A 25,367-nucleotide genomic window follows, 5' to 3' on the forward strand; every position below is an offset into this window, starting at 1 on the left:
AAGGCCAATCTGGGGAATTTAGTGAGACCCTATCTTAAACTAAATGGTAAATTATGCCTGGGGCACAGTTCAGTGGTGGAGCATCTGCCTACCATATACAAAGCCCTAGGCTTAATATCAATTACTGCAAACAACAGTAACAAACCAAAAGTAACTGTACCTTTCCATTCTCTTGAGCCTACAGGGCATTTCCAGCTCTTCTACCTATGTTCACTCTCAAAGCAACAATGACTCTGATTAGCAATGAAGACAGCAAGAAGACTTATACTTACCACACAGGAAGGCAGGAGTTTGATTATACACTGAAAATCTTTATCTGTCAAGTACTTGTCTGGGCCAAGATCAGCCTGGAAATACAAGAAGAAACAAGAGAGTATCACTTTTGTTCCCCCTAAAAAGAAAAAAAAAAATCCTTATGTCTTTCTTCCTAATTTTATTTGCCCAAATTCTTAATTATAAATCAAAGATGGAGACCATATCAAGTCTGTTGCTTCAAGGCCTTTTTTGGAAAGGTAGTATGTGCACATATGAACACCAGGGTATGACTAAGACTTCATCCAGTCCCATAACCAAATGTGTCACTAAAACTGCCATAGAGAAAAGAATGAGGTAATGCTCAATAGCTTTCTTTGTAGGTCATTCCAAAACTGTCAGTCCTAATTCCAGGTTGTTCCTATATCCTTCTGAACATTTGATACTTGACCAAATGTATAGCCAGAGGATTTGAACAACCCTCCATGATGTGGGACTGAAAAAGTCCTTACATCACCATGTGTGAGCACAGCACAGTTTTGAGGGTCATTTATCAAAACTCTCTTCCATAGTGGGCACGCACACCTTTGATCCCAGCACTGGGAAGGCAGAGGCAGGGGGATCTCTGTGAGTTTGAGGCCCGCCTGATCTACATAGTGAATTCCAGGACAGTCAGGGCTACACAGTGAAACCCTATCTCAAAAAACCAAACCAAAACAAAACAAAAACAAAAGAAAAAACCCCTCTTGCATATATTATTTAAATCTCTTGGCATAAACTAAAGCAAAAGAATTAGCTTACCCAGCTCAATACCAGTCGTTCCTTTGGTTGGTTTTTAATTTTCATCAAGAAATATTTCTTCCTTATCCTCCAACCTGCCACAGAAGCAAGCAGAAAGGTGCTTACAACGTCAGCAGTTTTGCAACAGTTGATGTATTGACTAAGTAGTTAATCAAAATTACATTTAGCAATCTTAGCCACAGATATGTAGGTCCCAACCACTTAACAATGTTCATATGGAAAGACTATACTGCAAAAACAATAACAAAGAAATTACTTATGGAAAAGCTAATAAAAACAGCACTTCAATCTAGGCCTAATAAAAATGACCAAAGAAGAAAGAATAGAGGTTCTGAAAGTTACCAGCACCCTAGTCCTCTGTCAGGGCTTTAACCACGGTTAATAGGTATTAAAAGTTAAGGATAATACTTCATTTCAAGCAGTAGGGAGGTACAAGGAATATGAAGTCAACAGATGTAAAGAGCTTCCCTGGGATAAATGGGCACCCAGTTCCATCGGCAGAATGAGCAGCCTCTCACCTATGTCTTTCAGTGGTTCTACCACCTCCCACTTTGGCTCTGATCGGAAGAACATGGAAACCTGCTGTAAGGCGATCTCTGTAATGATATTGTAGAAATCCATTGTTAGTCAGAGGTGCTAGGAAAGACCAAAGGCTTCACATATTGTTCATATAAATGAAATTCCTGTAGTATATAAATTTCTTTAAACTAGGAAATCTAGGGTTTGGAAAGATGGCTCAGTGGTTAAGAGCACTGGCTGTTCTTCCAGAGGACTCAGGTTCAATTCCCAGCACCCCCATGGCAACTTACAACTGTGTTTGTAACTCCAGTTCCAAGGGTTCTATTTAAAAACATAACAATAGCAACAACAACAAAAACTAGGTAATCTAAAGTATGTAAACTAGCTGGCTAAACCAGGAATTTAATCAGGCCACAATGAAAGCTCAAGATTCAGAAAGTATTATAAATCCCACAAAACAACACGTTCCAAGTGATATTTATCCTATCTTCATTCCTTATGGGATTACAGCTTTCACAAACAAAGAAGTGATTAGCCACAAATAGATGCTGGAATAAAAGCCAGAGTTTCAGAAAAATGTTTTCACAATAACATGGTTCAACTGTGGTGTGGCACAGAGCGCCTGTTTCCTTACAGATTTTTTTATGTTCTTTTTGTTGTTCATTTATCATGCAAACATTTCCCCTTTAACAAACACAATGAAAAGAGGAAGTTCCTCCAAGTTCACTGTATTAAGAAACTATCAGAATAACTGTTTTTTACACCCCCACTCCCCGCACCCCCCTCCCCCAACATGGCCAGATAGCATTTCCTGCCAATGTGGTAAGTGAAGTCACTCTGGATCCCTGAAAGCAAAGAGTAAACAGTGGAATTTCACCTCAGCCTGGTGCTAATTACATCCCAAGGAGACTGGCGAGGCTTGGACTCACCAACAATTCTCTCCATATGTCAAAACAACATTCTCTCCTGGAATCCCCTAGAGCTTGGCAAACATTACCACTGCATGTTTTACAGAACATTCTGAGTGAAGAAGTTTGCAGGAGACAACAGTCGGCTGTGTGTTTACTGACTCACTATGCAAAGCATCCCCTAAATATCCCAGAGAAACACATGACTACGAAATGCAAAACTGGCTCTATTTACATTGTTAGATTCTATCAGATTTACATTCTATTTACATTCTTTGCTGCTCTAAAATGCCACAGGACTTTGGGAAGGGCTTGGGCTGCTAATAAGAACAGCAGTCTTTTATTAGCTCTGGGCATGCTGGGCCTCTCTATAGATGCTGTCGATACAGCAGTTTTATATTTCCAAAAAAAGGTTGAAAACAAGTTAAAAAGGAAAGTATTTTAAGTGAAAGTATCCGTATCAACTTTGAGAAAAATCAGGAAAATATTTTTCTATCTACTACACTGTCACTTCAAGAAACTACGCAGGACAATAGTTCAAAACTAAATGTGACTCATAAACCATCAATCAACAAGTTACTGTATGTTACTAATGTTAGTTCCAACAATGGCGGCCAGCCTGCCTCGTCACCTGCCAGCAGGTGGCTTTCCTCTCTCAACTGTGTAGCACACACGTCTTTTAGAACATGCCCTCCTATCACGGTCCATCCTCTTGTCCTCTCTTGCCTGTTTCTCTGCTGTCGTCTGTCTGTCTGTCTGTCTGACTGTCTGACTGACTGTCTCTCGCATGTACCCGCCCCACCATGGCCTTTCGCTCTTTCCTCACCATTAAATCTCTTGCGCTAACTCTGCTGTTGAGCACGGCACGTCCTTTCAGTGGCACATCTTGGCAGGGCCTGCCCAAGGCACCCAACTGGCCACGTTTTAGTCTTTCAACTATGTGTCATACACAATTTTAGAAATGAAGAAGTAACAGGGAACAAATAAGACGGGATAGATGTGTTCCTGATAAATTGGGAACTGGGAATTAGACTTTTGTTTTAAACTTTAGAGATCAGGGAGCTTGAGGAAGAAAGTTTTCTTTTCACTGAACTGTTATTTATCATAAAAAAAAAATCTGCATGGTGATCAATTCTAATGCTCTCTTCCAGGACTAAGCATCAATCCTAAACGCCTTCTCTACATACAAGCCCATTCGGGTTTCCTACCTCCTACCAAACCAAAACCCAGCTGCTAAAGCAAGTGTCTAGCTGGCTTAGGTTTCATGGCCCACAGTGTTGGTTCAGCAGCCACACTGAGCTCTGCCTTCCACAACCCCCTGGCCTGGCCCCAGCAGCAGCATTTCCACAAGGACCAGCTAACCCTTCAGGCTGAGCCCAAATCTAATGCTCCCCTACTCCCAAACCCTTCTCCTCCTCACAGATGTCCAGGGTATCTGTCCCTCAGGGACCATGCAGGTCCTGAATTAGGAATGCTCTCTTCATTGCTGCAAACTCTAGTCGGAAGGACATCTTTTAACTTAGGTAAAGCCTAGAGCCTTTTGGAAATACTAATTCTTCCTACTCTGGGTTCTTTCTTCTTCCTGGAGTACTGGCCCCTGACTCTGTTAACCTCCACTGGCCTCTCAGATCCTAATGTCAGCACTGCTTCTGGGGAGCCCTCCTCTATCTCCAGGCCTGGTGCACCTTCTAACCCTGCTCATTCTGTAACAGAGAAATCTCTTTGTATAAGTGCTATGGGCCTTGCTGTACACTTAGCACCTGGCATATAGAATAAATACTGCTCAACTAATATTTGATGAAGAAAGAACTAAAGATTCAATACATGGCCAATGGATGTGGAACCTCCCATTGGAACCATTAGAATGTGAAGACCCCGAAAAGAAATACATTTACCTTCTACTTACATCTCTTTCATAATGTTTATTTATAAGTTTTGCCATTTTAAAAAATTGTTTCTTAGCCTGACATGGTAGCACATGCCTTTAATCCCAGCATCAGATCCCAAATGCATTTAATCCCAAATGCTGGTTGGCAGAGGCAGGTAGATCTCCGAGTTTGAGGCTAGCCTGGTGTATGGAGCAAGTTCCAGGACAGACAGAGAAACCCTGTCTCGAAAAAAAAGACTCCCTCACCCCTCCTCAAAGAAAACTTATTGTTTCCTAGCTAGGTGATGATGGTGTACACATTTAATCCCAGCACTTGGGAGGCAGGAGCAGGTGGATCTCTGTGAGTTTGAGATCAGTCAAGCTACAGTGAATCCCTGTCTCAATACCCCACCACCACCCTCCACAACAACAACAACAACAACAACAACAAACAAAAAATTGGACAAAATGGCTACTCAGTTAAGTGCTAAGAAACAAAAGCTCAAGACAGAGAATGGGAAACCAAGTCATCAGTCCATCCTACTGCTTCCTGGCTTCCAGCTTTCATAGACTCAGAGGACCAGGTCTCCCTCTGGGCAAAGCCTTTTTGTTTGTTTGTTTGTTTTGAGACAGGGTTTCTCTGTGTAACAGCCCTAGCTGTCCTGGAACTAGCTCTTGTAGACCAGGCTGGCCTTGAACTCACTGGGATCCGCCTGCCTCTGCCTCCCAAGTGCTGGGATTAGAGGTGTGAGCTACCACTGTCCAGCTTTCAGCCTTTCAACTTCAAGGTCCTAGCCTGATGGGCTGACTTCAGGGAATAAACAACGACTTCTCCAGCCCTACAGAGGGAAGTCCAGATCCCCAGTCTATTGCTGGGTTGTACAGCCTGCACTCCCTCCAGAACATCCTGCCTCTGTTAGGAACATAGACCTCAACTAGGACCCTCATTTCTAACCACTAATCAAGAGATTTGTCAGTTTTAGGACTAGAAGATAGTAACTTGGTTGGTCTGTTCTTCCCTTCTCCAGCCTCTTCTCTTCTAAGGGTGCATGTATGCTTTTACCCTTACAGACTTGGTCATTTAGATAAAGACCCATTAATTACTGATTGGGCAGGTTGCTATCTTTGGAAGGATATGCGACAGCTGCTGATGTCTTAGGAGATCTGGCTGCCCATCCCTGGAACTCAGGTTGGCAATACAGTCCCTTACAAACAAGGGTCCCAGTCAGTGTGTTCCAGACAAGGAAAAGTGGCTATGCTGATTTGGGTCACCACTCCAATACAGAATTCAAATGTTGCTGAAGAGGGGCAGTAAGCAGATAATTTGGAAGCTGAGAAGAAGCAAAGGCATCAGCCACATTTCAAGGGAGATTTGATCTTGCTTAAAGAAGTACAAAATGTTATGTGAGGGTGAGCAGAGAGCCAGAAGGAGCCAGAGGCCATTCTACAAATTTCAGGAATGGGTTGCCAAAGCTGGCAAGAGGAAGTGACCTGTGTTTCCTTCTTCTGTGCAGCTGGAAAACCAACTTAGCAGCAAGGCAAATTCTGATAATTTATTCAAAGAGAAATAAATCAGCTTCCTCAGCTACTGTTCCATCTCAGGATCCAGTCCTCTAACAATGGCTCTATACTCTGGTGCATTTGGATTCGGGTAGGGGGTCTCTCGTGACCTCCTTAGACTCTGGTCACCTCTGCTTTGCCACCCTAACCTTCAGCTCTGCTGTGGGGGACAGGAAGGAGGAAAGAATGCAACCTAGGGGAAGAATGGGAGAGGTAGGGTACAAGAGTCAGTCGGCAGACAGTCAGAAAGTGGGCCATAAGTAGTTAACAAAGGTGGCAATCCTCTTCCCAAGTGCTAGAGTTGTAGGAATGAGTCTGGCTTAAAAAACAATGTTTTTAAAGACCCAGTAACAGGGGCCTGGAGAGATGGCTCAGTGGTTGGACATGCTGGCTGCTCTTCCAGAGGACCCGGGTTTAAGTACCAGCACCCACATGGCAGCTCACAACTGTCTATAATTCCTGTTCCAGGGGATCTGACACCCTCACACAGGCATACTACATGTATGGCAGAACACCAATGTACATAAAATACAAATAAAAACTATTTTTTTAAAAAAGAAACAATAACAGAATCTATTACCTTAACAAGAAATTAACAACCAGAGTTCCATTTAGAAACCCTTAGAGCATGGCTTGGCTTTAAAAAATCTGTTTTTTCTGTTTATCAGGGTAACTCTATAATAGTTTTAAAGACCCCTAAAGGCCACACCAGAGGGAAGTAGATATTTTGTTCTTCTTTCTGCTGACATCAGGCTTGGGTATTTGATGCTGACTTTGTGTGTAACTAGCAGGGAAGCAAAAACCCTGATCCCTCTGCGCATGACCCTCTGTGCATGACACACAAGAGTCTCAGGAAGAAGGTGTGAGGACACAGGAACAGCCCTCCAAAATCAACATTACACTTAAAAACAATTTAAAGAAAACCTAGACATATTCCACACTGTAAACATAAACCAGATTGAGGTTGCTCTGTGTACTACTGCTGTGGACTATCTGCTCTGTTCCGAAGAGAAGATAATAGGCAACCGGAGGTACGCAGACACAACTGTTTCTCTTCTATATTTTCTGTACAGGCATCAAAAACATTTTGGAAGGAAATTATGCCCCTCCTAAAAATATATAGAAAAATACAATCAAGAAAATCTTTGCAAAGAAACACTATCCTGTTACAAATGTGCACATTTCCCCATATGGAAGTAGAGCTTTCCCATATATTATCTATTGCTGAGCTCAGACCCTATGTGACTACACCTCACAGACCCTGTTTCTTACCAGTGTAGTTTGCAGAATAGTTGTTCGGGTCCAGGAACTTCTTAAGCAGCTCACAATTGGACAAGACATGATTTGCCATGATAACATTAAGGTAGTTCTGCAGGCCTCTCTGTCTCTCAGCTATGAATTCACGGTCCATGTTTCCAATCAGTTTCTTAGGAGGAAGAGGCAGACTCAAGCCTGCAATCTGAAAGAACGGAAGGAAAAAAAGGAAGACGAGGGGGGGTTATAGTTGTGTTATATATCCACAAGTAAGTTTGATATCTGAATCCTGAACCATATGTAATTCATTAAATATAAAGCAATGCAGACTTTGATGGTTAGAAATTTTATATATATAAAGTGATTATATATATAAAACTATACATCTCATGATTGATAAAATTATATACTAATCATAGTAACTGATTTTTTCACTTTTACCAAAGTTTTTTTGGTATATTTATTGGACATAGTACCAAGAGAAATTGCTTTTACAAAGTTAACATTACGAGTCCTATGGTTACTACTACTTCCTCCACAGCCCATGGGCCGGATTCTCCAGACCCTGGAACAACATAGCAGTTCTGATCTTTTGGCATTGGGGAATGCTCAAATTGCTATGTCTTGACTCTTCATTCCTGGGCAGTATTTGTAATATTTCATGAAGGGTGATGGGATTAAGATCTCCTTCACAGCTGAGCAGTGGTGGCGAACGCCTTTGATCCCAGCTTTCGGGAGGCAGGCAGATCTCTGAGTTCAAGGCCAGCTTGTTAGGAAAACAGTAGAGTGCTTTAAGCACTGTTTAATGGGTCATACTAATATAAGCATGGAAGACAGTGGTGCTAAGACTTATTTGAACTGTAGGGACTCACTCAACAGGTTTCAGAGGGGACTTTTAGTATGTTGGCTAGAGACATTCTTGTGATAGTCTTGTGGCTGCCTTTTGACCTTGTTGGCTAAAGTGAAGAGTTTTGGATTAATTCCTTTGGCAGAAGAAGTCTCAAAACAGCCTAGTCTAGACTATGTTGTGTGGTTATTAGTGGTAACTCTAATGAAGATTTATAAGAAAAAAAGTAAGGAAATAAAATTTGAGGAGAAAAGAAATGGCCCTAAGTGCCATTTGTATTCAAGAAGACAAACAGATGAAGACATGGAATGAAGGGAGTGGTAATCTCGGGGCAAAGATCCCACACAGCTAAATTTCCAATTTGTGAAAAGGACATAAAGAAAAGCTTAGGGCTGGGTGTGGTGGGGTACACCTTTAATCCCAGTACTCAGAAGGCAGAGACTGGCAGATCTCTCTCAGAGTTTGAGGCCAGCCTGGTCTAGAGATCTAGTCTTAGGATAGTCAAGATTAGGCAGTGAAGGACAGAAAGTTGGTGACAATGTAATTGAACATTTCTTTAAGTGTCTTTCAGCCATTTTAGATTCCTCTGTTGAGAGTTCTCTGTTTAGGTCTGTATTCCATGTTTTTATTGGATTATGTGTTCTTTTGGTGTCCAATTTCTTGAGTTCTTTGTGTATTTTGGAAATTAGGCCTCTTTGATGTGGGGTTAGTGAAGATCTTTTCCATTGTCGTTTTGTCTTGTTGACCGTGTCCTTTGCTTTACAGAAGCTTTTCAGTTTCAGGAGGTCCCATTTATTAATTGTTTCTCTCGGTGTCTATGCTGCTGGGGTTCTATTTAGAAAGTGGTTCCCTGTGCCAATGTGTTCAAGTGTACTTCCTACTTTCTCTTCTATAAGGTTCAGTGTGGCTGGCTTTATGTTGAGGTCTTTGATCCATTTGGACTTGAGTTTTGTGCATGGTGATAGATATGTGTCTATTTTCATTCTTCTACATGTTGATATCCAGTTATGTCAGCACCATTTGTTGAATATGCTTTCTTTTTTCCATTTGATATTTTTTGCTTCCTTGTCAAAGATCAGGTGTTTGAAGATGTGTGGATTAATATCTGGGTCTTCTATTCAGTTCCATTGGTCCTCCTGTCTGTTCTTATGCCAGTACCAGGCTGCTTTCAGTACTGTAGCTCTGTAGTAGAGTTTGAAGTCAGGGATTGTGATGCCTCCATAAGTTCTTTTATTGTCCAGGATTGTTTTGGCTATCCTGGGTTTTTTGCTTTTCCATATGAAGTTGAGTATCATTCTTTCGAGGACTTTGAAGAATTTTGCTGGGATTTTGATGGGCATTGCGTTGAATCTGTGGAGTGGGTATAGTCTTGTTGGAGGAAGTGTGTCACTGTGGAGCTGGGCTTTGGCATCTCTGCTCAAGCTTTGCTCAGTATGACCCAACAATTTCCTGTTGCCTTGTGATCAAGATGCAGCCAGCAGCATGTATGCTTGCAGGCCACGATGCTCCCTGGCGTGATGATAATGGACTGAACCTCTGAACTGTAAGCTGCCACCTCAATTAAATTTTTTTCTCTTATAAGAGTTGCTGTGGTCACAGTGTCTCTTCACAGCAACAGAAACCCTAAACAAGTTTGCTGTGTGTAACATCCCTGGCTATCCAGGAACTTACTCTGTAGACCAGGCTGGCCATGAATTTCCAGAGATCTGCCTGCCTATGCCTCACAAGTGTTAGGATTAAAGTTGTGGACCACCACACCTAGCTGTCATTTGAGTTTTCAACATAAAATGCTTTGTTGTGGTTTTCATTTCAGCATTTCTATTTGTCCTTGAAGGTGTGTGTGTGTGTGTGTGTGTGAATTTATTATTGCTTAAAACAGCTAGGGAGGAAGAAAAGGTAAAAGCGAGTGCTCAGTCTCCTACCGTTTTCTAGATCACTTCAAACTTTTGATACTATTTTTAAACTTGAAAAACAAAGTAAGGTCACTTTCAAAGAGTAGTACTATAGTAGTGTTATTTGACACTTGTACCAAAAATAAAAATAAAGACAAAAAAGCAATCCAAATGATATGCATATTGATTGACTGAGGTTAAGGTCAAATGAGAAGGGCATCTCAAATTTACAAAAGTAAGCATGGTAAGCTAGTCACAGGGGCAAACTTAACTCAGGTTCCACTCTAGATTTTTCAAGCAACGATGACACAGTCCAGTGAATAAGACATGTGGTTAGGATGAGAATGGGCCCTATAGAATCATGCATGTGGTGAGCGGTTGGTCCCAAGTTGGTGGTTCCGTTTGGGAAGGTTTAGGAAGTGAGGCCTTGCTGGAGGAGCCTTCACTAGAGGCAGGTCTTGAGAGCCTCCAGCCCTGCCCTCCTTGCAGTTTGCTCTCTCTCCTTCATGCTTGGACTCCAAGATGTGAGCTCCCAGCTGGCTGCTCTGGTTGCCATGCTGCCCCACCTTCAGGGGCTCTAACCTCAGTCAGAATAAACTTTCTTCTATGAGTCACGGTGTTTTATCACAGCAAGAAAGTAATGAGTACAATGTGATGGGAAAACGGCTAGCTGACAACTCTGAAAACGTTTCAGACACAACTGGGATACATTTTCTATCATAGCAGTTTGTCACCAGATAAGACACTTAAATTCCAAGGGGCTTTTCTCATTCATAAAATCAAGCTTTATCTAAGCAGTTTCTTCACTTTATCTTAGCAGAAAGGCCAAGGAGTGATTACAGTTTCTTACTTAGCTAAATATAATGCATAAGTACAAAGAAAGCACATCACTCAGCATGTCAATCATTTTATTTGATGTTGCTCAAGGGCAGAAAGCATTACTATGGTTATATATCAATGTAGCCTAAAACATAACTGGTATATCCTAAAAATACCTTATGAAATTGTAGAATATAATCTTATTTTTATATAAACCATGGATGTGCTCATATATGAGAGTGAACACTGTCTTTTTCTTTCCTCAAAAGCTTTTTATTTTTAAAATTTTTATGTGTATAACTGTTTTTCTTGCCTTTATGTCTGTGTACCACATCCATGCCTAGAGAGGGCTTCAGAGCCCCTAGAACTGGAGATATAGATGGTTATGAGCCACCAAGTGGGTGCTGGGAATCAAACCTAGGTCCTCTGGAAAAGCAGCTAGTACTCCTAACTTCTGAGCCATCATTCCAGCTCCCATGAAAACTCTCTTAAAAGATTCACACCCACTGGAGAACATAGCTATCTCTAGGAGCAGGTCGTGATTTTTTATTCTGTGATGAAATATTTATCATACTCACGTACCCTTCTCAACTAAAAGAGAAAAATATTCTTTTTCTAATTAAAATGATTTTAAGCAAGGTTTTTTAAATTATTTATTTATTTATTATGAACAGACTGGACCGCACGGTCCATACAACAGCACCCACTGAGTGATGAGTACTACATCGTCCCATATGGCAGCACTGGATTCAAAACCAGTATTTTCCATTTATGGTGTATTTGATAAAATGTTTATCTTTTCTCTTTGTTTGTTTTGCGGGAGTAATCTCAAACACTCTAGGTAGCTGAGAATGGCTTTGAGCCTGATCCTCACGCCTCCACCTCCTAAAAGCTGGGAGCATAGGTGTGTACCACAATGCCATACTCTATGTGGAGCCAGGGAACTGAACCCAGAGCTCCATGCGTGCTAGGCCAGCACTCTACCAGTTGAGCTACACCCCAGCCTAAAATGTCTGTCTTGAATGCTGAGAGCTCCAAGCCTCAACCAATCTATTTTTTTTTACTTTCTTTTGCATGTATATGGTGTGTATGTGTGGACCCAGTTGTGCTGGTGTCATAGTGTATGCATGGAGGCTGAAGGACAACCTTGCGTATCACTTCTCACTTTCCACCTCATTTAAGCCAGAGCCTTTTAGTTTTTCCTGCTTCATGTGCTAATTGTCCTCAAGCTGGGAATTTTATCCCTGCCTCTCATCACCCTGTAGGGTAGTAGGATTACTGACCTGTGCCATCACAACACCCGCCCTTACATGCAAATCAAAACAACCCTGAGATTCCATCTTATACCTGTAAGAATGGCCAAGATCAAAAACACTGATGACAACTTGTGCTGGAGAGGATGTGGGGTAAAGAGAACACTCCTGCATTGCTGGTGAGAGTACAAGCTGGTACAACTTCTTTGGATGTCAGTGTGGCGATTTCTCAGAAAATTAGGAAACAACCTTCCTCAAGACCCAGTAATACCACTTTTGGGTATATATATATATATCCAAAGGATGCTCAATCGTGCCACAAGGACATGTGCTCAACTATGCTCATAGCAGCTTTGTTTGTCATAGCCAGAACCTGGAAACAACCTATATGTCCCTCGATCATAGAATGAATAAGAAAAATGTGGTACATTTACACAATGAAGTACTACACAGCAGAAAAAAATAATGACAGCTTGAATTTTGCAGGAAAATGGATGGAGCTAAAAAATATTATTTTGAGTGAGGTAAGTCAGACACAGAAAGAATTATCACATGTACTCACTCATAGGTGGCTTTTAAACATAAAGCAAAGAAAGCTATCCTACAAACCACAATCCCAGAGAACTTAGACAACAATGAGGACACTAAGAGAGATTTATATAGATGTAATCTACATAGGAAGTAGAAAGTAGAAAAGGACAAGATCTTCTGAGTAAATTGGGAGCATGGGGACCTTGGGGGAGGGTTGAAGCGGGAAGTGCAGCAGAGAAAAATGTAGAGCTCAATAAATATCAATAAAAAACATAAAAACAAATAAACAAACAAACAACAATAAAAAAAAACTTCCCTTGAAAGGGGAAAGCGGGTGGGACTCTACAAAGCCAGCAGAGAAGTTCCGAGTTCCACTGTATCAACTTCAGAGTGAAATGTAGAGCTGTAAGCTCCCCAGGGTGGAACCTGAAACTGGTCCTCTGGCCTAGTAGAAGCTTCTCATTACACACAGACTCTACCAATGTTTCCAGGAACTTAGCTTTTATCTGGAGGTAAAACCTCCAAACTGGTCATGCTCCTTACTCCCTTCCATCATCAGATTTTAACAATCACCTTCAACCATATGCCAGTAAGTGTTCTAAACTCTCAACAACCTTTAATTTATCTCATTATAAAATAAGCTCTCCAAGGTCAACTACAGGCTGTAAAATTGAAATCATAAAACATCTGGAATAAGAGAGACCACAGAAGTCACTCTTCATTTGAGAAGGAAAAAATGAGACCTAAAAGAAGACCAGAGTCTGGGTTTTCCCATCACTTCAACCCCTTTCTCCTTTCCTTTTCATTGATGCATGACCTCCCTGGCTGGCTGCTAATTTGACATTGTATTTATTTGAAATATGGTGCTTTTTTTCTGTGCTGTGCCTATGAAATATGATAACCATAAAATTTTTGGAAAACACAGACTTTTCTATTTTTTTTTTACTTATATAGTTTACATGCATTTTAACAGAACATGGAAAGTACCAAGCACTATAAAGAGCTAAAAGAAAAATAAAACCATAATCCTGCCACCTGGGGATCATGAGTGTTAACATTTTGGCATATGTCCTTCCAATCTTTTTCCCTAAACATTTCATGTAATTATATCATGTGGCATGTAAGTTTACATTCAGAAACATCATTATACTAAAGTATGTTCCCATTGTACTCAGACCCACTCCATACTTGAGATTATATTTCTCTCCTTCACAGGAATCCGCTTATCTGTAGAGAGTAATCAGATACTGAAAACCACGGTCAGAGTTTCATTCTGAGGTTTCTGAGTCCTTTGGTTATAGAGGTTGGTTTAAAATTATTTCATTGCCAAAAAGCTGCACATACTTTCTTCTATTTGTTTACTTGGATGAAGAAAAACCTTCTACTGCCAGATGTGGTGGCCCGTTCCTGTAATCCCAGCATTTGAGAAGGCAGGAGGAGTTCAAGGTCATACTGGGCTATGTAGTAAGCTGGAAACCAGCTAAGCAGTACAGAACCCTGTCTCAAAACAACCCCCTACCCCACACAGTATGTGGATATCTGCATTTGAAATAAGATGCATATCGGAAGCACTAATTTAAAAAAGGAAAACTACACTGGAGCAAAAATAAGTTCCAGGCCAGTACATGGCAAGATTTATCTCGAGAAAATAACAATCATTCAATCTCTGTCAACATGTTTGTTATCTAGAGATTTCAACTGGTCATACTAAAATTAAAACCAAATATTGTCTGAAGGTATAGCTCAGTGGTAGATAGAGCATGTGACAGCATGTGAAACACCCTGTACTCAATCCCCAGAACTACACAGCGAGGATCAAAGGTACAACAAAAAGCAACTATAGTGTCCAGCAGATTACTGGGTCAATCGCAGAAGAAAAGTACTCATGTTTTTACAGTAAATAATGTTTAGGCTTTACTGATACCATTTTCTGAAGGCTGACATAAAACATAGCCATATGAAGGAAAAGGACGCAATATGTTCCTTTCTACCCAGAAGTTCTCCTGACCTTGGTGCATACCATCAGAGGTCATTCAGCATATGTGATAGCCAGCTCACTAAGGAAGGGAGCAGTCCTTTGCCTCCCTGCTGATCTGGTCAACAACTAAGCACTCCAGCACACACTGAAAGGTTTTTACTGCCACACAAATCTGAGGAGTGGCACAAGCCTGGCAGTCTTTAGTACTGACATGGCTGGGGATTCTGATGGTGCTGAAGCCTATCTTTTACTAGTGGCATTGGATGTCTTTATAGACAAAGCCTTTGCATAGCTTCCTTCTTTTGATTAAGGGCATCAGGTTAGAATATTAGAATCTAAGGTGTACTTCAGAGAAATTGAGTAGAAAAAGACTGAGTCTCTACTGTTATGGTTTAATGCTAATCTACACTGCTAACTGCAGAGGAGCCCAGCAAGAGTACAGGAGAGAGCCCCAGATACTCCTGCACAAACTCTAGCAACCTACGTAGTCAGTCCTCATCCACAAAAGGAGCTTATCCATATTACTTCTAACCAGTAAGACATCATAAGCAACCATGTGTGTCACCAGTGTTTTGAAACATTTACCTGCAAGCTGTTGTTAAGTAAATCGAAGTCACTGTATCTTCTAACAATCTGTAAGAGACAAAACAGTGGTGTTTTGATTCAGCAAAGGTATCCCTCTCCACCTCCTGACTTGGGATTCTCTGGTGTCCCAGAGCTGGAGCATCTGTGCCAAGCAGAGCAGTGCTGCTTAGTGTTTGCTTTGATTGCTAAGTCCAGAAAATGCACATAGCAGTCTCCCAGGGATGGCCTGGGCTGCAGTAAACTGGTTAATGCCGGTCAAATTCACAAGGCATCAATAAGAGGTTTGAACAACAGCAAAAAATGTGTCATGTTTTCAGGTCAAATTGCCTTTTAAATACCTTTCATATTAACTGAGTAGGTGGAGGGGTAGATTAATGATTTAGAAAACAAAGGGAAACAGACAGCTTTGATGTTTTTTGTCCTTGTCAGGAATAAAACATCATCTGGTAGACACGCCACCTCCCCTGAAGATAAGTCTATTCCTGTAGGTAAAACTGCTTTACCTCTTGGCAAAAGTTCAGTTTTTATGTCCTGTGTCATTCCTTGGTTATATTTCTGCTACTGCTTAGAACATAGCCAAATCTCATTAGCGCTGGTGTGCTGGCTACTTTAATGTCAGGAAGATACCAGCTTAAAGTCATATGGAAAAGGGATCTCAACTGAGAAGATGTTCCCAACATGTTGGCCTGTGGAACATTTTATTGATTGAAGGTTGATGTGGGAGGACCCAGCCTTCTCTGGGTGTGCCACTATGGGCTGGGTCCTGAGTGCTGTAAGAAAGCAGGCTGAGCAAGGCATAAGGAACAAGCTAATAAGCAGCATTCCTCCATGGCCTCTGCTTCAGTCCTTGCTCCATGTTCCTGTCCTGAGTTCCTGCCCTGGTTTCCCTCAGTGATGGCCTTATAAGCTGTGCGGTGAAATAAATCCTTTCCTCCTCAAGTTGCCTTAGGTCTTAAGTGCTTTATTACAGCTAGAAGCCATAAATAAGACATCTTGGCAAGGAAATCATTGTGCTTTTGAGTAATTTGACTTCAGTCTTTATCACTGGTTCTCAAATAATGTATGTATATAAATTACCTGGATAGCACCTAGAACCTCACCAAAAGACAGCTTCATTTGGTAGGACTCAGGTGGGGCCCAAGAGCCCATTTTTGTTAAGTACCCCATATAAGGTAATAAGAGCTAGAAAAACTTGTACCAGGGCTTGACTATTCTGGTAGGACGATTCTTGTCAAATGCACACATGGTTACATGTAAGTCCAACCCTGATAAAGGAAGCCAATGGTAGCACAGTGCTTAACTGCAGAGAAATGCACATTGCAACGCTGCTCTGTCAACATCTAAAATGTGTGACCTCAGACCAGTTACTTACCTCCAAAGTGCAAAGTGGAAATAGTGCTGCTACAGAGAAATGGTTTAAGAGTGGAGTAAATTAATGTGTTTAAATCAGTGGTGAATAATTCATAAACTCTTAACTGATAATATATGTGATAAGTATTCAAATAAAAGCAATCTGAAACTTTAGGCAAAGAATGTTTGGAGCACTGTGATCCGAGACTATCTAAGGTGGAGCCAAGGTTCAAGCTGGGTCATAGAGCACAGGCAATACTATTAGAAGGGGTAGGATGGCCACAGTCCCATGAACAATTCAGCTACCCTTTGCAAGCCAACTGGGATGGGAAAGACCCTTAGTTTTCCCCATTGTCTTTTTCTCTTTAAGGCCAGCAGTGAGAAAAGCAGAGCCAGGGACCTCAAGAAGAGCCCCTCTTAGGGACAGTCAAAGAGTTAGCTCCAGCTGTACAAGAGTAAACTAGTCCATAAAGCACAGTGACCTGAGCGTACACTGTTGTTACCTGGTGACTCACGTTATGTTTCTGGGCTGAGTTGGAGAACTGCTTTCTACTATTCCAGGTAACCAACCACCAGGAACAAAGGCTCTGTACATCTGTTTTAAAGACTTATGATGCTGAAGAAACGCTTCAGGGGTTAAGAGCTCATACTGCTCCTACAGGGGCCCAGTTTGCTCCCCAACAACCATATCATGTGGAACTGCCTGTCACTCCTGCCCCACGGAATCCAAATTCCTTTTTTGGTCTTGGTGGGCATGGAATTCACTTGCACAAACCCACACTGACACACACACACACACACACACACACACACACACATATATATATATATATATACATATATATATATATACATAATTTTAAAAGACAAAAAGAAAACTAAAGGCTTACACCCAAAAGCAACATGATTTGTACTATATAAATATTCTGACTTTTCCAGATTTTCTGATACCAAGAGATAGCTTTGGCCACAAATTTAACCACTTTTTTCTAATAGACAAAAAAGCTTACCTGCCAGCTGTTTTCTGTGGAAATTCCTCTTTGTACCCTGATGATATATTCCTAAAAAAGATAAAAGAGCCTCAGTTGTAAAAAAAAATATTGGGGCAGGGGATATGACTGGGTGGTCATAGACTCAGTAGCATGAAGAAGGCTCTGGGTTCCATACTTAGCACAGGGGCAGCAGGGAGCTGCTGGTCATGGCGGACAGCATCTGTATTCCCAGAACCAAGGAGATTAAAGCAGGAGAATGACAAGTTGGAGGCCAGCTTGTATTACATGGTGAGATTCTATTTCAATAAAACACTCATATATGGATACCAGATAAATGTATGACTTCAAAGAAAGGGTTGGAGCAATGGCTCATCTGTTAAGACATGGAATCTGTTCCCAGAACCCACGGGGCAGTTCACAAGCATCTGTAACTCCAGTTCCAGGGTATATGATCCCCTCTTCTGACCTCCAAGTACACCAGGCATGCACATGGTATACATACATAGACACACTGAAAAAATACACATAAAATAATCAAGGCCTTTGAGTTCAAGGTCAGCCTTGTCAACATAGTAAGCTCCAGAACAGTCAAAACTATGCGTGAGACCCCATCTTAAAAAACAAACGAATGAAACTTAGGAAGTTTCATTTCATCCCTGAATCCTACAAGATGGTGAGAGAAAACACTGTCTCCTGAGAGCTAGCTGTCCTTCACATGAGAGTTGTGGCAGGGGCATGCCTGCTTTCATAAATACACACATAAAAATTGGTTAATTTTTTATTTTAAAAATAAACTTAAGTTTTAAAAAGACCAATAAAATCAATTTGATGTATTTGGTAAAGAAGTAAACCTATGAAGATCTAAAGAGAAGTAGGCTGTTCTGTACTTTAGAGATACCATATGTTGTATAGTTAAAGATACAGAAAAGAATGGAAAACTAGAAAGGTGATTTTTCTCAGAACATTTTGATTTTACTAAAGTGGATCAAAAGTACTCCTCCTTGACTAAAAAGACATTCGATTTTTTTCAGATTTCCGGAACTGCCACAATGAAATGCTTCACTAAGATTCCCACTGTCTGAAAGCCTCGGAGACTGTGAAGTCAGTTTTCTCCTGAGCTGCAGGGTGCAATGGCACCCCAGACTCTCCAGTGACTCGTGTTAGCCTTCTCACCCGCTCTGATGTGGAACAGACACTATGTGTAGACAGGACAGGCTGCCACTAATCTAGCCACCTGTAGCCACTTCCCCAGAGAGGCTCCTTCCTCCTGCTTCTCCTGACACCACACACTTAACCTCAGCATGCAAGGAGGGTGGAGCACGTGGGCATTCTGGCAAGTCATTGTGGGCTGGGGCTGAAGTTTTTCAAACTGGACATGTACTAGGACCACATGATATGAAGCATACATGAAGAAAAAAAAAAGAGAATTAACAGGAAACTTACACTAAACTTCTACATTAGTCATTCAGACTTCTGGGCAGCCACTCGAGGGGACAAATTCATACTCAGCAAGATACAGAGAACTGTCCAAGACAGCACAGCTTTGGCGGAGCTGACTGGGAACCAACCTTCATCTTGACCACTCCTAGGACCGTCAACCTTCCAATGTGGTTGGTAGTTTCCACTGACCTGGAGAAGTTGTAAGACTGGCCTACTTCCACATCTCTAAAATACTGGTACTTGGGCTGGTGAGGCAGCTTAGCACATACAGGCACTCGCCACCAAGGCTGATGACTTGTATACCTATAACCCACATGGAAGAAAGAGTTCCTGTGGGTGGTCCTCTAACCTCTATACACATAATGGGACATGTATACCCCCCCCCACACACACACACGCTTTCTCTCTCAAATAAAAAAAATATGGAGGTCTAATCAAGTGCACAGAATTCACTAGATTGACCTAATGATGCACACCTACTGACTCTGGCCTGAAGGTGCAAGGGTGAGGGGCAGCCATTTCCAAAACTGTGGATTAAAGCTTTCAACACAGATCATTTCCAAGCAAGCACTTCCATAGGTATATTTTGGATTTTACCACACAGTGGCTGATACTCAGTTGCCTTGGTTTGATGAGATTCTAGGAAAACTTTATTTTGAATCTGTCTGGCATCAAGTTTCTTTAGTGAGGCTGCAAACACAAAACATCTCGACACAAAGGACAGAGCTGAGGCTTAAGGAGACCTTCAAACCACCCTCACACACACGTCTCTTCATTTCTGCACAGCTCTCAACCACCGCGACACTTAAAGGGCAGAGTGTTACACAGAGCTCTCTGGAGATGTTTTACAGACACAAAAGCAGAAGGTCTTATCATCCAGAATCACCCACAGAACTTAAGAGGGAAGAAAAGATTTCTATGTTTGCTTGGGTCCTATCTCCCAGAGAGAGTTAACGATTCACTGTCTGAACTACGCACAAGCATTAACAGTTACTACAAGCTTCCTAGGTGATTCTAATACACAGCCAGGGTAATGAATGACTACTGTTCCACAGCCTCTGAAAAAAAAAAAAAAAAAAAAAAAAAAAAACAAAACTGGAAGCAACATCTGTAATCTCAGCCCCTAGGAGGCAGACACCGGAGGATGGTAAATCCTAATCCAGGCTGGGTTACATAGTGAGGCCCTATCTTAAAAAATAAAACCAATCTCCAGGTGGTGGTGGTGCCCTCCTTTAATCCCAGCACTCAGGAGGCAAAGTCAGGCAGATTTCTGTGAGTTTAAAGCCAGCCTGGTCTATAGAAAGATGACCAGTGGCCAGCCGGGTCTACAAAGCGAGTTCCAGGACCGCCAGGACTACACGGAGAAACCCTGTCTCGAAAAACCAACCAATCAAACAAACAAATAAATAAAGCCAATAAAATATGTGATTCATGAGCCAGTCAGTACATGTGTGTGATCCTAGCACTATTTGGGAGGCTAAGGAAAGAGGATCAGGAGTCAAGGATAGCCTTGGCTATATAGTAGGTAGGGCATAGGCCACATGAGGAAAGGAACTAATCAGAAGCAGATCTCTATCACAGAAGTAAAAGCTTCTGCCAGGAAGGGAGGGCACAATTAAACCAAACACCCACCAAACTTCAAAGGCTTTTGCCCTCTTCCCTTCCTCTCTCCACAAGGGCTCAGTTCTTTTATTTCCTTGGGCATAGTACATACTTAACCCTGGGATTTTATTTTATTTTATTTTGGTTTTTCGAGACACGGTTTCTCTGCAGCTTTAGAGCCTGTCCTGGAGCTAGCTCTTGTAGACCAGGCTGGTCTCGAACTCACAGAGATCCGCCTGCCTCTGCCTCCCGAGTGCTGGGATTAAAGGCGTGCGCCACCACCGCCCGGCAACCCTGGGATTTTAAACGTGGAGAACTGAACTGAGCTTTGTGAGGGCCAGCTGCTTATCTGGGGTGGGAGGCAGCGTGTTTGTCTCCAGGGCCCACTAACCTTGCTAAGTCTCTGAGTTCACCCCCAAAGCTCACTTCTTTACTAGCACTTCTCCTTCACTGGAAGGACCCAGAAACATGCTGCAAACAAGTGACCATAAAGAAGAAACAATACTTCTCTGCTCTGGAACTTTCCATGGCTCCCACTAGGTTAAATACCCAGACAAGCTTCTATATTCCTGTAAATCCTGACCAAACTGACCGAACCTTTTCTTTCTATTTAGAGCTTCCTTATCAGACTGCTTATATCCTAAAGATTCCTGTTTTATGCCTTTCAGTTTGCTGTTACAAATATTTAAACCCTGGAGTGCTGAGCTTTTTAAATGTTAACTGCTATTTTTATTGCATATCAATATTTTGGGAACAGTTCTTTCCAGCTGGACTAAAGTCTAAAGAGCTAGGATCACACATTTCTTATGCTCCAGATCCCACCCAGCACAATGTGAGGTCAGCAGAAGAGACAAAGCAAATAATCAGGACATTAGTCACCTAAATGCTCCCTTGGGAATGATGAAGCCTGCATACCTACAAACAGGTAAAAACCTCCGGACTCAAATAAATAAATAAATAAATAAATAAATAAATAAATAAATAAATAAATGCTCCGCAAGATCTCATTAGTCTCAGACTGATTATCTCTCTAAAGAATGAATGTCAAGACTCACGAGGCTAATGTAGGATAAATAATATTTCCGCAGCTGTCATACACCTTTTGTATTGAGTGTACAGCATGAAGATTATAAGCTTCCAGTCAGCCTGGCTACGTAGTGAGACCTTGACTCAAAGGGAAGAAAACTTTTTAAAAAATTTTTATTTTTATTTTATGTGCATTGTTATTCTTTGCCTGTATGTGTGTCTGAGTGAGGGCTTCAAATCTTGGAGTTACAGTCAGTTGTGAGCTGCCATGTGGGTGTCAGGAATTGAACCTGGGTCCTCTGGAATCACAGACAAGTGCTCTTAACTGCTGAGCCCCCGTTTTTGAGACAGGGTTTCTATGTGTAACAGCCCTAGCTGTCCTGAAACTCACTCTGTAGACCAAGCTGGCCTCGAACTCACAGAGATCTGCCTGCCTCTCTCTCCAGCGTGTTGGGATTAAAGGTGTGCACCACCTCCGTCTGGAATAAAAAAATACCTTCGTAAGGTTCAAACTTAGGAAGTTACAAGGCGTGCAGCTGTAACCCACAGGCAGCAGGCAGCATCCTACTTAGGGACACCAAGTTTCTGAGGAAGGGCCATAACAGAAAGATTTGTTCAGTTCACTGGCCACCTGCCTGGCTACTCACCATCTTTAATATTTCACAGAATTAATAATTACTCTTTGCTCTGAAACTCATTTATCTCTGCTTCATCTGCAGCTTCTCAGTGCTAGAACCTACTTTATTCTACCTCAATTGCTGTGCAAACCTATAATGTGCAAAAATTATCTTCAAACAAATAAAAATCTTGAGGGTTTTAAAGGCATCTGAAGAGCCACACTGTCCTAGTATAAGTTCTGGCAGGTGAGTGAAGCCAAGCGCATCTCCTTTCCAACCACTGACTCTATTTAAAACTCCTAACTACAGGTTGTAGCACCTTGAGCTTTACTCTTCACAAAACAAAATCCCCCAGTTTGCTTTATGCAAAACCAAGCCAAGCACTTTTCCTCTGTTCACAGAGTAGTCTAAGAAAAGCATCACAGCCCACTTTGATCCCTGCAGTGAAAACTGCCATGATCTCGGGCCTTGGAAGTTCATGCTGTCCTCTGTGGAATGGTCTCTCTCCCAGCAGAGAAGCTGGTCTGCACAGACTTCAAAGACAGATGACACTCCAGTCAGAGACATTCCCCAAGGAAGCACTCTGAATACAGCTTTTGTTGTTGCTGCTGTTTCATTTTCGGTTTTCTGATACAGGTTTTCTCAGTGTAGCCGTGGCTGTCCTGAACTCGCTCTGTAGACCAGGCTGACCCGGAACTCAAGAGATCCGCCTGCCTCTGCCTCCCGAGTGCTGGGATTAAAGGCGTGCGCCACCACCGCCTGACATAACTAATGTTTATATCAAAGTAAAGCATAAACACACAAAGACTCCCCAACAAAACTATTAAATAAATTTTAGCTTTCATTTATTTGTTCGGTAATTCCTGGAATGTCTCAAAACTGCAGAAATGGCCCGGCAGTGGTGATGCACACCTTTAATCCCAGCACTGGGGAGGCAGAGGCAGGCGAATCTCTGTGAAATCAAGGCCTGCCTGGTCTACAAGAACAGTTAAGACAGTTCTTGTTAGTTCCCAAACAGTCAGGACTGTTACACAGAGAAGCTCTGTCTCAAAACAAAACAAAACAAAAACAAAAACAAAACAAAAACCCAACTGCAGAATGGATGCACTGAAAATAAAGCACTACCCATCACATAAGGAGCTAGAAGTCTTAAGCAGACAGTCCTGCTGGCAGTGATGGTTTTTCTGTGGTTCTGGATCTCTGGAGGCTGATACAGTGGAAACTGACCTGAGTATAGCTGAGGGCTACGGTGTCGCCACTGCTGGGGACATTCTTTGCTACCTCCTTTCGTCCACTGCTCCAAAGACAGGGCTCCTAGATGTCCTCATGCCAGAAGGACACTAGGTAACCACAACAGACATCCTGACTCAAGGTCCAACTGCCACCCTTCTGGTTTCCTAGCCTAATTCTTCTGAGCCTCAGTTTAGACCTCTGCGTAATCATATCTTTCCAACAGGTTGTGGTGAATGCTGGATGAGACAGCACTGCTAAGGCATCCAGGACAGTGGCCAGGCGCCGCAGTTTCCAAGGTCTCTGTAGGTGAATGCTTGTCTCCAGAACTGTTATAATGCCTATGACCTAGGCAGCCGCTTTCACACTGTGTAGTTTCCTTTCAGTGACTCAGCTCAGTAGGCAGAACCAGTCTATCAGGTCAGGAGGATGTGCCCAGAACACAGCATTTTGATTTTAGTGCCCCAAAATGTTTCAGTCAACCTCATACCACATGGGTACAAATTGCAGGAGTGAGTGTAATCTGGGCACCAGAGAAACTGTACAAATATGAACATTATTTTCCCTCCATGTTAAGGAAACCCTATCACCAACATTTGGCAGGTTCTGGAGAAACAGGAGGGGCAGGCAGGAGAGAGTTCAACAGCTAAGGATGCTTGCTGCTCTCACAGAGGGCAGGAGTTTGGTTCCCAACACTGGCATGCAGCAACTCACAATTGCCTTAAAACTCCAGTCCCAGGGGACCCAATACTCTCTTCTGGATTCTATGGGTACTGCATTCAGGCACACACACACACACACAGACACACACAGAAATAACACAAATCTTGCAGGGCAGTGGTGGCACACACCTTTAATCCAAGAACTCAGTAGGCAGCTGTCTTAGAATTCACTCTGCAGACCAGGTTGGCCTCCAACTCACAGAGATCCGCTTACCTCTACCTTCCAAGTGCTGGGATTAAAGGGCACGCACTACTACTGCCTGGCTATTTATTTTTAGTATCTATACCTGTGTGGTTCAGTAGAGGAGCTAGAGGCAATACATGCTGTGGATCACTTAAAATATTACTAGTCTGAAACACACACACTACATTATAAAATTTAATAATAAATGTAAAATGTAACAATTTTATACTGATTTCAAGTTTAGATTATATTTTGGATACATTATATTAAGCAAAATATTTTATTTAGATTATTTCACCTTTGTTAGTTTTTTAATATTTACTTTTTCAATTATTAGAGAGAATGATGTGTGTGTGTGTATGTGTGTGTGAGTGTAGGCACATGCATGCCATGTCATGATACACACATGCATAAACACGTGGAGGGAAGACTGAAGGACACCTTTAGAAATCTGTTCTTGTCTTCCATTAAGGAATCCAGGGATCAAGCTCAGGTCATTAGGCTGCACAGGGAGTGTTTGCACAGATGGCCTTTCTGGCCGCCCGAGCAGCCCTCTTTTCACTGCTATTAATGTAGTTACTGGAAAAGGCAAAATTACATGTGCTACTCATGTGACATCTTTACTGGATGGTGCTGCTCCCAGCCTCTAGTTTGTGTGATAATTAATTCCATGCCTATGTGGCTAGGGTGGAGAACTGAAAAACTGGTCACCCAAATCACTGCCTGGTTCTGTGGTTCTTGGGGTACTTCCAAATTGTTGGTGTCTAGGTCTACTCAGACAGTTATGAGATCAAATGAAAAACCTAGAAAAAAAAATCTGACTTCTTACAAAGTAAAATATATACTTAGTATATCATCCAGATATTTCATCCCTAGGTATTTATTCAGAAGAAATAAAATGTATCTTCACAATGACTTACCCAAATGCTCATGGCAGCTTTATCATAACATACACAACTGTAAACAACTAAATGCTGGTGTAAGATAATAAAGTGCGGTACAAACACACACAATACAATACTATTTAGCCATTTAAAAAATCCTTGGTGTTGAACTCATGCCTTTCTTCCCACAAATTAGAGAGGATGATGCAAAATGATCTTTGAGAGGGTGGGGGAGGGAGAAACTAAATACTGCA

At 41.9% G+C, this 25,367-nt stretch overlaps 1 protein-coding gene across 4 annotated transcripts in view; it reads right to left on the reverse strand.

Annotated features, from left to right (window-relative positions):
- Pxk (PX domain containing serine/threonine kinase like) overlaps positions 1-25,367 on the reverse strand; it is a 64,498-nt gene that overhangs the window by 30,146 nt on the left and 8,985 nt on the right. For all 4 annotated transcript variants that reach the window (XM_038348489.1, XM_038348488.1, XM_038348491.1 and 1 more), the window contains exons 2-7: positions 17,427-17,477; positions 15,067-15,114; positions 7,180-7,366; positions 1,572-1,649; positions 1,054-1,127; positions 273-347 (exon numbers count right to left, since the gene is read on the reverse strand). In XM_038348489.1, coding sequence (XP_038204417.1) covers positions 273-347; positions 1,054-1,127; positions 1,572-1,649; positions 7,180-7,366; positions 15,067-15,114; positions 17,427-17,477 — 513 coding nt within the window. The remainder of the gene's footprint in view (positions 1-272; positions 348-1,053; positions 1,128-1,571; positions 1,650-7,179; positions 7,367-15,066; positions 15,115-17,426; positions 17,478-25,367) is intronic.

The sequence above is a fragment of the Arvicola amphibius genome, chromosome 12 (assembly GCF_903992535.2).
Source record: "Arvicola amphibius chromosome 12, mArvAmp1.2, whole genome shotgun sequence".
NCBI classification, from domain to species: domain Eukaryota; kingdom Metazoa; phylum Chordata; class Mammalia; order Rodentia; family Cricetidae; genus Arvicola; species Arvicola amphibius.